Source organism: Vanacampus margaritifer, chromosome 6, assembly GCF_051991255.1.
Source record: "Vanacampus margaritifer isolate UIUO_Vmar chromosome 6, RoL_Vmar_1.0, whole genome shotgun sequence".
Classification (NCBI taxonomy): Eukaryota; Metazoa; Chordata; class Actinopteri; order Syngnathiformes; family Syngnathidae; genus Vanacampus; species Vanacampus margaritifer.
The window spans coordinates 23,629,224-23,641,464 of NC_135437.1; the positions used below are offsets into that span (position 1 = coordinate 23,629,224).

Below are 12,241 nucleotides of genomic sequence, written 5' to 3' on the forward strand. Positions count from 1 at the left end.
ACCAACCACTCTACCACTGAGCCACGCCACCCCAACAGCAACATCTGGATGTAATCGTTACTGAAATGTCAACAGCGTGCTGAAAAATTGGAAAGTTTCTCCTTCACTGGATATTAGGGTGTCAACACTGCTTATTGCATATTTGATCAAACACTGGAAATGTAACGCTGACCGATTTGCTGCGTGGTTTCGGCTGGAAAATTGAGAGGGGGGGGGGGGGGGGGCTGGATTTGTTGAATCACACTTAATCTTTTCTTGCTGTCATCCAGCAAATCTTGCTGAGCTAAAATAACACATTCACGCATCACACCATGCAAATATGTCCTCTAAGGTCTGTGAGCATCACAGAGGATGACATCATGTTTTGTGCTAGTGGACACCTATGTCATTGCTGCGTGATCATTGACTGGATATGCACACCTATTAAGAGAAGTGGTGAGAGAAAAAAAGAATCGAGTGGAGCTTACATAGAACAGACCTACCTTTGTTTGGCAGCGACCCACCCCCAACCTCCCCCCAAAAAGTGAAACTTGTTGTCAGGCAATGCTGCTGTGAATGAAAGGCTGCCAAAATAAAAGCAAACATCTGAGTTGAGATGAGTTATTTACCGTCCAAGCATGATCATCGAACCACATGATGACATCATGGTTCATTTTTCCACCTCCACTCTCATGTTTGACATTTGCAGTGAGTGCGTCTGGCCCAGAATCTGCGAAGGAAGGGGCGAAGACCATTGTTAAGGCGTTGCTATGGTTACAACAGCACCCATAGACAATGCTGCATTAAAGGCTGCATTGAATCCTGAGGTGTATGTACTGTGCAGTGGCCGCATACGCACTCAAGATTGTCATGCAAAAGCATTTACTTGAAGCTTAAGAATTATTTTTTTACAATAGGGTGCATCAAACTTTGATTCACTTGCGTTGGAATTCCTGAGTTCAACACTATTTGTTTTGCTCTGTTCTCGCTTCTTAACAGAGACATCTTTTCAGTGTGAGGTTCAGTGGGAGTAAATGAGAGAATAAAAAGGATGTTTGCCCTCGTAACTCTGCCCCCAGCATGAGCCCCCTCATACCACCCTTGTTGTCATGCACAGGCAGCTCTCTCTTTGGGACAAAAACTTGGCTGGCAGGACAACAGGCATGTGTTTTAGCTCCACACTTTGGAAAACTTTTCAGTTGTGTGTGTTTCTGAGAATGAGAGCAAAGAGGAGGGGAAGTGGGTGGCAAAAGTGAGATATGGAGTGGATTGGGACCTGCAGACCGCAACCAGCTAACTGCTGATTTGATGTTCGGGATAAATCTGGTGGACAACATTTGGGATTATTCAACAGGGTGTACAAAATAGCAGGTAATGGCACTCTTTTATTCCTCAGTTTATTTTGTGGTCCTAAATTACTAACTCTAATCCTACAGTCAGCACTGGGTTGTTTTAATTACCTTTTTGCAGCCGTCATGTTGCTTTGGGCAACTTGACATTCAATTGTTTTATCCCTTTATTTAAATAGTTGCTTTAATCGTGTAGTTCGCTGGTTAATTTCATCATGCTCTCTGAAGGAAAGATCCCAAGGGACATTTCATTGCATGTTATATTTCTGTAACTAAGTATGCTGAAAAATTGTAGAATGAGTTCTGTGTGGCATAAATATGAAAGAATGAATGATTTATTTCAGTGAGTGGGAAAAGAAATAAGAAAGAACAGCTAAACAGAAAAAATTAAACATAAAAGTCCAATTTAAAATAAAATCAGATTGTATGCACTTGAAAAAGAGTTTGAAGAAATAAAACTTATGTTTATACCCTATATTAGTATTTTAACTAAATAAATATAAATTTAATAATAATAATTGGTAAATAAATTAAATTAAAAAATTTAAAAAAAAAAACACCCACACATGTGAACTAATACTAATAGTATAGATTTGTGAGAAGAAGAAAAGAACAAAATTATGACATTGGAAATATTCCCAACTGAAAATTGCTTGGTAATTGTAAAGTAGTTATGCTGTTTGAAATATTCATTTTTAATATTTTAGACTTAACAAATAGCCGATTAGCGTGTTCAAGTTAACCTACCTTATGGACTATTCTTTGATTTGCTTCGATTTTTGTTTACCACAACAATAAAAACAGCATGATAGAGAGACAAAAAGAACAATATAATAAAATGCAAGTTGGATAAGCGGCAGAAGGAAGCAAAGCTGATATTTCCTTTTTGAAGTATTAAGAGTAGATAGTAAAGTCGTATGTGTGTTGTCCCATACTTGTGTACAACAATTTACACAATAAGACCAAGGTAACAGTAAAGAGTGTGGAGTGATATTTTATCTAAAAAGCAGAGAGACTGTGAGACTTCCATCAGATTTGGTCATTTAATACCCACATATTGTCATGTAATATTACCCCAAGGAATTTGATTTTGTGCATAAATATGAGTGCTTAAAATAGAAAAAAGGAAGAAGATGCATTTTATGTGAGCAGCTTGGGCATATTACCAACGCTAATTTTACAAAGAACATTCTTTTCAACAATCTTTCCATTGTCATCAGCAAATGACATGCTCTTAAACCCCTGGGCGTTATTTTATTTTGAAATGACTTGGTCAGAACCAACAAATAGCCAAAAAATGGTCAAATAACGCCCAGGGGTTAATATCACTAAATATCAGACTAGTAGTTCAGAAAGCCTGTTTGTTTAACTTTTAACGGGTGCCCCATTTGTGACCTAGATAGATTTTGTGAGATGGGCCGCACAAGTGAGTACGTGCTTGTGTTCATGTCAAATGTGCCAAATGTTCACTGCCCGTGCCAAACTGCTCATTCTCCTGTAGATATGAATTCTTGTTTGGTGTTATTTGGCAGATTGCATGATTGCAGTCTCATCAATAACAAGGACAAAGCCAACTTTTTTGTATCCTTTAAACAAGTATCATGTGGATGAACCATTGACACAAACTGCTGGGGGGGGGGGGGGGGCATTCATAGCAAAGTGGTTGTTGAACATGAGCAGCTCACCCAAGCTGATCCAACAAGCGTTCAAATGGGTTGAGGTCAGGAGGGTTGGCAGAGTGTCATCATTGAGAAGTTCTGCCCCAGAACGGGGAGGGCCGCGATTGTCACTGTTTGTAGAATGTCATCGATCTACCTACAAAAATGTTTTGAGTGATGCTAAGTTTTGTTTTCCAGTGATGGCGACACAAGCCAGCAGCATCATTTCACCTCCAAAACTGGTTACACTATCAATTTTCTCCTTTTCATATTTGTACACAATCTGTGCCAAAATACTACCTCGCACCTGACTGAACCCCACAAAAACAGTTATATCCCCAAAAGTTTTTGATTGTTTTGTTTTTGTGTGTTTGAGGAGGACAAATCAAGTGTCTATCTTAAATAACTGCACAGATAAGATCACAAGACTGTCTGTCATGTTTCTTGCAAATGCGGCATCATTTAACCCTGGAGAACCCAAGAACCCTTTTCTTCTTTGGAAAATTCTGAATTATACATTAAATGACTGCTATAAGTTCACTGAACACCAAAATATATGTTTTTTCAATTTTAACCCTTTTTTTTTTAACTAGCTCAGAGTTGCTAATTTATCAAAACATATATATAGAACATACTCTTAGGCATTCTGCAACATGATATGGAATAGATTAACAAAAAAAAAAACAATTTTACCATCTGATGGTATGCTGAGAAGATGGTTTTGTTTGGATCGATTTCCAGCTCAACAAAACAGCATGTTGCCAGCCATCTTGTCACCACCACTCTGGCTCATGTAAGTGCAATATTCATCCACTAGATGGCCCCATGCAGGGGTCAGAAGTGGCACTCTGGACTTTTGAAGTTAAATTTGTAAAAAAAAAAAAAGGTCTTTGTTATTTGAGTAGCAGAATTTATAGGGGCCAAATTTGACCCCGTGGTTTCTCCAGGGTTAAAAGGAGACCATTTGCCAAACACACATTTCTGAACTCCTTTATTTGCCATATCGACCAGCACACGCAGTGATGCAGCGCGAGGAGGTGTCGGCGCGAGAGGAGTTCACCTACAGCCCCATGTCTACTCTGGAAAGAGGCAGCGGCTCGCTGGGAAGACGGGGCAGCAGGGGAACGGAGAGGAGAGTGGACAGGGGGGAGCAGGATGTGACGGAGCGGGACAGCTACACGGTGGATGTGAGGGCCAGTGACCTGCAGCTGGCCCAGCCGGAGCCTCTAAAGCACCCCTGCTTCAGTTACAGGGCCTGGCTCTATGGCGTCCTCATTGGGGTAAGAGGAGGCATGGGATAGGATTCGCCTCTTCTCGCCATTACACACAAATTTAACGGTCTCTTTTGATGAGGGAGAATCACGGTCTGGAAAATTTGGGTGTGATGGTGACGAGAATCTTATTTTCTGCTTCCTTGTTATGTTACATACTGTTGTGTGAAAAAGTCATGTATACTGTATATATATATATATATATATATATATATACACACACACACAAAGTACAGGCCAAAAGTTTGGACACACCGCATTCAATACATGCTTTATTTTCATGACGTTGTAGATTCTCACTGAAGGCATCAAAACTATGACGACAATTAACGAACCCATTTGGAGTTATCTAATTAACAAAAAAAAAAGATGAAAATAATCAAATAAATACACAAATAAATAGCCACCCGTTTGCCTGACTTTTTAGCACATTCTTGGCATTCTTTCGATGAGCTTCAAAAGGTAGTCACCTGAAAGGGTTTTCCAACAGTCTTTAAGGAGTTCCCAGAGGTGAGAATGCCAAAAGTATGCATAAAAGTAACCAGAGCAAAGGATGGCTATTTTGAAGAATCTATAATATGAAACATGTTTTCAGTTATGTCACCTTTTTTTTTTGTTAAATACATAACTTGACATCAGTTCAGGCATAGTTTTGATGCCTTCAGTGAAAGTAACCAGTCATGAGAAAAAAGTAAATGCATTGAATAAAAAAGTGTGTCCAAACTTTTGGCCTATACTGTATATATATATATATATATATATATATATATATACACACTATATATTAGGGGTGTCAGGCGAATCACATGACTTCAATAGTTAACTCACGATTAATCGCAAATTTTATATCTGTTCTAAATATACAATAAAGAATACGTTTTACTGAGCTGTAAAAAAAAAAAAAAAAAAACACGAGTGTGACATTGATTTGTGTTGAGGTCATTTTTTCAGCCACTAAATGGCATAATTGCTTTTGTATGACGTCGGTGACAGCTCAGTGCTTTTTCATATTAAGAGCTAATCTAATCTTTAACATCAAGTAACTTGTCAAATTTTGCAAATTTTTTAAATTGCAAAATACAACTTGACCCCAGTCTCTACAAATATATGCATTACTATTACATTTATTACTGCTAAATTTTGACGTGGACGTGTCTGCTGCGTTGCGATAGGAATTCCCCAGTACAGGCTTTTTTTTTGTACAGGCATATTGCCCATATGATAATGAATATATATATATATATATATATATATATATATATATATTTATTTATTTTTTAATTTACTGAAACAATAGTTGCACTTTAACATACTGACTGTGCTTTTGATTTTACAGAAGCAAAGAAAGCTCTTATATAACAACCCCCCCTCCCACTTATGTTTCCTGTTTCCAGTATAGGCTAACCTGCAATCATCAAATATTCTTACTTAAGTCCTCCAAATATTCCAGTAACATCCTTACATTTTCCAATGTAGTGGTTGTACTCATAGCAGCTTAACATTTGGGACATCTCTAAAAGCACAATTAATACAGTTATTATATATTACCTTTTTTCATGCATATGCCCACCCTGAACGGGTGTGTGTATAGGGCAGTTTGCTCATCACCTCTGGGTTCTCTTTGTACCTGGGAAATCTCTTTCCTGTTGCCATGGACTACCTGCGCTGTGCTGCAGGCTCAGTAAGTGAAATCACATTCTTATTTGCTTATATGACTGGTTTTGACATCGGTATAAATTAATGCTATGAGTGGAAAAGATGTATTATAGAGTATGCATTTATTTTGATCTTCTGAACTTTCTTAACAGGGTTTACCAGCAGCAATTGCTAGCTTTGCTATTGCCAAGAACAGACATGTTGCAGTAAGTTATGCAAATGAGTAACGACACATAAATACAACTTTTCACCCAGACTAGGTCCATTTCTTATCGCCGTTAAGGCATATGCTTTACATTGGAAAAATCTCATGGCATGCCAACAAACAAAAAATTCACAAAAAATTATCTAAATAGATATGATATTGTCTCAATATACTCACAAATATACTTACTTAAGTGTGAAATCTGGACCCATTTAGTTGAACGCAATGAATATTCTGTTGTATGAACAGGCAACAGGTGGAGTTAATTGTGCATTCTGCCATCTAGTGGAAGAGCACTGAATTGCTCTGTCACTCACTACGTCCCTTGCAAACTGTATGTAGAGAGATGAACACGTCAAGTGTAATTCATTTGTCGTAAATAAATAGTCATGACAAATTCAGTGGAATTAAATACTTTCGTGTGGCACACCTGCTGATCTTTTACAGAACGCTAATGTGCATTCAATCAAGTGATACTTTTATCACACTTTTATTGTATGTTTTCATATTTTTCCAAGGTGTCAGATTTCCAGGTTGTATATGTGTCGACATTTGCAGTGACCACCACGTGCCTGGTTTGGTTTGGATGTAAACTGGTCCTTAACCCTTCAGCTGTCAATGTAAAATCATTTTCAGTCTTTTGTTGGTTTTGTTTCATATGGACATCTCTCATTGAGATATGTCAGTTGTATTTTTTGGGGGGTTCATTTCCAATTTTATTTTGTATTGCATTCCCTAGATCAACTTTAACCTCATCCTGATGATTTTGCTGGAGGTGTTGATGGCTACTACTGTCATCCTGTCAGCTCGCTCTGGCGAGGACTGCTGCTGCCATAGAAAGGTTTGTGTGTGTGTGTGTGTGTGTGTGCGTGCGTGTGTGTGTGTGTGTGTGTGTGTGTGTGTGTGCGTGTGTGTGTGTGTGTGTGTGTGTGTGTGCGCGCGCCCATCTGATGTCACCCTCTATAAAGATCACACACATCTGACAATTTTATCGTTTGATCCTTCCACCAGTCTGAGACAAACCAACGACCTTTGATTACTAGCCCTGCAGTATTCCCCTCTCGTCTCCTCAAAGCCTATTCTGTGAGTAGCTGCCGGCCATGCTGACACTCTCTCTGTCCTCTACGACTCTTTGTGACTGAAACGCATCTGTGACAGGTGATTGAAGTCATCGTAGGAATCTCCGCTGTGTTTGGGGGGATCATTGCACTCAACATGGATGCTTTGCTGCCTGGCCCATACTTGTCCGTCACATTTTTCTGGATCCTTGTGGCTGTAAGATCTATTTGCTTTTTACAAGAAAACTGTCATCGGCAACTGTATGTTGTGGTATAGAATAGGTAGTGAGAGATTTTATCATTTTAAATTTCAACCAATATGGTACTGAGTCTGACACATGATCAATCCATTGATCTCCGCTAGTAGACAGCATCTCACACAATTGAGTACACCCCTCACATTTTTTTGTAAATATTTTATACATTTTCATTGGACGCCAAAGAGTGACATTGCTAATGAAGAATACGTCACAGCAAATAAACAAATTTGATTGCACACTTCGTTTTGAGCCGGGCTGAAATCGCTTTCAAAGGAAGAGTGACCAGACCAACTTTCTTTCGTTCAAGAATGTGGGTGTGGCTACAATAACTGCACTCTATTACAGTTTTTCTCAAATCTTAAAACACAAAAGCCAACCAACCCTCTCAACCAAATGACCAGTTGTCTAACGACTGAAGTCAAGAAGGAGCTTTCTCAGCCATATCCAACCCTTAACAACATACCAAGAGGCCGAATTTCATCCCAGATGACTGTTTTTGGTCTTCCTCGTCCCCCTCCTCCTCGTCCACCACCTCTCAGATGAATTCTTCTTCCTCTGCCTCTGTTTCTGTCCATTGTAGATTGCGCATGTGCCACCTCTGCACGCTGACCTGACATTTATCCTGCCTATGAACATGTGTGTTCAATTATGGGTTGTTGTGCTTGAAAGATGACAGCTGTGTTGGAGTTGAATTCATATTTTGCAGCCAGTGTTTAAAATTTTGCAACACACGTGTATCACCGTGTGATTTTAGGTAAAATATAAAATGTGTTTAAGGTTTATCAAAAAAAAGGGGGATGAGTTTTGAAAATTGGGTCTAAGCCTGAACAGTGTGTAAGGTTTGGCCGAAAAAGTGAAATTAGTCTCGGAAACTGAGAATTTGGTTCAGAGAATGGATTTTAGTTTTTTAGCAACTGAGAAAAACTGTAAAAAAAATATATTTTTTTTAATGGCTCTGAGTTTTATGCTGTACAACTCTACATCACTGCCAAAACACAAATATATAGTGTCACTTAAAATTCTGCTTTACTATCTCTGAATTGTGCAGATTTACATAGTAAAGTGTATTCTCTAAGATTCTTGCTTTGATATACTGTTGGACAATGGAAGTTTGAAGAAGAGTAATTGAAGAAGACCATATATGGTTATCTATTACAAAAAATACAAAATCTTTCAAAAGTAGCAAATTCCTTGCAGTGATATGTGTAGCAGTATCCCCTAAAAGTAAGAATAGGATTGGTTAGCGATCAGACAAAAAAGTCCAGGATGATCTCCTATGTAATTCCATTGCTTCACATGCACTGCAAAAAATAATAGATAGAAGCTGAAGCTTACGTCAGTGTCTTGATCTCTTTGTCACTTATTGTACACATTGGATGTGTTCATGTTTGCAGTGTTTTCCAAGTGCAATCGCCAGTCATGTTGTGTCAGAATACCCCAACAAATGCCTGGTGAGTACAACGTAACATTTTACTGTAAGTCATAAGCATGTTTCAAGCACTTTAAGTCTATTTGAAGTGTGGCTTTTTCAAACAAGCCTGACTTCTGCTTGTCATAAATCTTCATCTCCTGTCGGTCATGGGTCACTCAACTCACCATCATGTCATTCCTTTTATGTAGCACTTGTGTCCTAGTGTACGATATAAAGAATTTAATAGAGATCCGGACGTTGACGTCACATGTCCCAAAATAGGTGTTAGCGCAGTCATTTTGGCAGCATAGAAAACGCGTCTGCCACTTTGAGTAAACGGCAAATGGCAAACAATGTTTGACAACTGTTGTGGACCAGCTGCCACAATGAGAAGAGGCAAAAAAGGATTGAGTATTCTCCAGGCTACCAAAAGGGATGTGGAGAACTTTGCAGGGACGTGGAGAACTTAGCCGCCTAGAGGGGATCCGAGGGCGGCCGCTGTGCTCGCGCCGCCTGGGCCGGAATCAAGGTCCTGGGACTGCGGCGGCGGCAGAGACAAAGATTCCTGGGACTGCGGTGGCGGCAGAGACGAAGAAACTTGGGTCTGCGGCGGAGGCAAAAGGGCCTGGAGCTGTGGCAGCGGCAAAGGCAGAGGCGAGTGAGCCAGGGACTGCGGCAGCGGCACAGGCGTAAGGGCCAGGGGCTGCAGCGGCACAGGCGAAAGGGCGAGGAGCAGCACAGGCGAGAGGGCCAGGAGCTGCCGAGGCACAGGCGAGATGGGAACTTGAACCTGCATCTGACGAGAATCCGAGACATGAAACTGCAGGAGGCGGGAATCCGTGACTTTTGACAGAAGTTTGAACCGAGCTGGGACGGTCCATATGCCTCCAGATGGGTCCTTGGTTGGTGGGATCATTTTGTCATGATACGGGGTGCGTAGGAGAGGGTGGACCCAAAGGCAAGGAGACACATCAGGGAGACAGGAATTGTGAACAAAAGGATAAACTTTATTGGAACAAGTGGGGACGGGTGGGAGGACGAGGACTGGGGAAGACGTGACTGGAGGAGACGGGGGCAGACTGGTTGCCGTGACGGGACTGGCTTGACCGGGGCTGGCTTGGCAGAACGTGGAGAACTTTGCAGGACTGTGGAGAACTTTACAGGAGGTGGAGAACTTAGCAGGACGTGGAGAACTTAACTGTGACAAGGACGACTAGACTGTGACAAGGCTAAGCTTGACGCGAGGAGAAACACAGACTCCCACACAGGACTTCGACTTCGACACCTGACGTAGACAATGATCCCACACCGACTGGACAGACACAACAGACTAAATACACCGGCACTAATGAGACACACCTGGGCAACACAATAAGAAGAGGGCACCGATTGGTCAAACACACTGGAAGGGAACAGGTACACAGGTGGACGTAAACAGACATAACGAGCCAGGGGAAGCACTCAGAAACACAAGACTAACACCAATCACAGAAAGACACAACAAAAACACCAAAATAAACAAAACCGAAACGTGACAATATCGATGTGACAACAGGCAAAAGTGGCTATTGTTTACCAATAGGACTTTATATATACGGATGTTATCACATGAATTCAGCTCACCAGCGTGAACCCTCGTGATCTTGTGGTCTGGCAGGTGCAGATTTCTGGACACGGACAGCTCGGTCCGTGTGGATGCCATACGGAAAACGCACCGTGGTGGATCCGCAGTCAGTGTGAATAAACACTGCAAGACTTGCGTGAAAATGCTAACTTTGATGGAATTTGGAGCACACATAAAAAGGAAATAAATCTGGATTGTACAAATTTGTAAAGCCTTTGTATGATCAGATTGGAAAGCACTCACCGGTCTAAGAGAGGGGGTAACTCCACGTAGCAGCCTTACCGAGTTGGGAAAAAAAGCACTGATGACACTTCATCAGCAATCCAACCTGTCCACCTCGCGCATCTATATCATGTCCTTTTCATCAAAGTGACTGTCAATGTTCTTTGGCGGAAAGTTGATGGATAAACGCTAGTTTTAGCCCTCCTCGCCGTTGTAGTCCATTAACGCTGCGCCGCTACTTTCCTGCCACATACGGGTGTGTTCAGAGAATAGTCGCGTGACGTCCGGATCTCTATAGGGCCCAACTTGTGGTTTAAAGTATGAATAATCCACGTGATTTTTTTTTTTTGCTCTCTTTCTGGTGTCATTCAGGTGGAGATGCTGATTGCCATCAGCAGTGTGACGTCTCCTCTCCTCTTTTCAGCCTCCGGCTTCCTCTCTTGCAGTGTGATCAGCTTTGTTGACATTTTTCTACATGACGTGCCCACAGCCAAGGTGATTTGTGTAAAACGATTTGTGTTTAATCACTTTAGAAGCACAAATCCCAACTAAGTTGTAATAAGAACCACTTATTTCTCATGGCTCATGCTCCAGCAATCCTACGACATCTTGCTGCTGATTCTGCTGGTGTTACTGCTGGTGCAGGCCATTTTAAATTCCGCCACCGTGGTGCACTGTGCCTCCTACAAGAGTCAGCTCCGCTTGAGGGCATCACAACAGAGTGACGACAACATGGGAACCTCCAGCCAGTACTACGGGGTATACATTAAACAAAAAATTACCGTGTCATGTTCCTTTTTTTTTATGCCTCTCACTTCTGCTTCTAATGTTAGATAAAATATAGCGTTTATTCACATTCACATTATTTGTTTTGCTATACTAATGCATGCTTGTTTACACTTTATTCTCGCAGCAACCATCCAACGGAGTGCTACAAAACTTCAGCAAAGACAGAACCCGGAAGGCCGTTATGGTGCAAATCACCCAATGAACCACAATGCATGAAAATGAAACTTGGTGGTATGGAAGTGTAAAGTAAATCAAAAAGTAATTTGTCATGCAAACAGAGTTATGTTACTGTATATTGTAAGTAGATTGCTACAGCAAGAGCCATGGAGTGGCTATGTGAAAATTGCTGTATTTGTAGTCCCCAAGACTACATTGAATCAAACTCTTTGGTTCTACATTATGCCATTCGTAATAGATTTAGGTTTTTGTTTATTTCCAAATAAATAACTCATTTATTTAACCTGCAGCATCTATTTGTGTGTGTGTGTTGGAACAACAGGGTTATGAAAATGATGTTGCTGTTGTATAGCATATTTGCACTTTTCACAAGGACATGGTGTAAAGCACGGCATCACTGTAGTTAGTTAGTGTAGCTACTTGCTTTGTATTTGAGATCTTTAAATAATAATAGTTTTTTATTGTTCAATACAAGGTAGAACGTATTTTGTTTTTGGGGGGTTTGCAGCCAACTATAAACTGTCTGATTATAATTATGTTTATGTACATGCATCAAATAAATGAACTGGAAATGTCCAAGTA

The 12,241-nt window shown here is 40.6% G+C and overlaps 1 protein-coding gene across 2 annotated transcripts; it reads left to right on the plus strand.

Annotated features, from left to right (window-relative positions):
• The first annotated feature begins 1,126 nt into the window (after positions 1-1,126).
• On the plus strand, positions 1,127-12,241 carry mlc1 (modulator of VRAC current 1). 2 transcript variants are annotated; one of them, XM_077569426.1, is made up of 12 exons: positions 1,128-1,350; positions 3,998-4,266; positions 5,849-5,938; positions 6,066-6,119; positions 6,637-6,738; positions 6,858-6,959; positions 7,130-7,201; positions 7,277-7,393; positions 8,831-8,887; positions 11,066-11,188; positions 11,288-11,452; positions 11,607-12,241. In XM_077569426.1, the coding sequence occupies exons 2-12, from the start codon at positions 4,009-4,011 to the stop codon at positions 11,682-11,684; spliced, it is 1,218 nt and encodes a 405-aa protein (XP_077425552.1). In that variant the 5' UTR covers positions 1,128-1,350; positions 3,998-4,008; the 3' UTR covers positions 11,685-12,241. The 2 variants fall into 2 exon arrangements, with proteins under 2 accessions (XP_077425553.1, XP_077425552.1); XM_077569427.1 differs by lacking the exon at positions 6,637-6,738 and having other exon boundaries at positions 1,127-1,350.

Bases quoted from the DNA above. Each gene is read 5' to 3' on its own strand.
- mlc1 (XM_077569426.1), top strand. From the start codon at position 4,009: ATGCAGCGCGAGGAGGTGTCGGCGCGAGAGGAGTTCACCTACAGCCCC. The intron at 6,739-6,857 runs GTAAAATCATTT...TGCATTCCCTAG, and splicing joins TTAACCCTTCAGCTGTCAAT to ATCAACTTTAACCTCATCCT. The intron at 8,888-11,065 runs GTGAGTACAACG...GGTGTCATTCAG, and splicing joins AATACCCCAACAAATGCCTG to GTGGAGATGCTGATTGCCAT.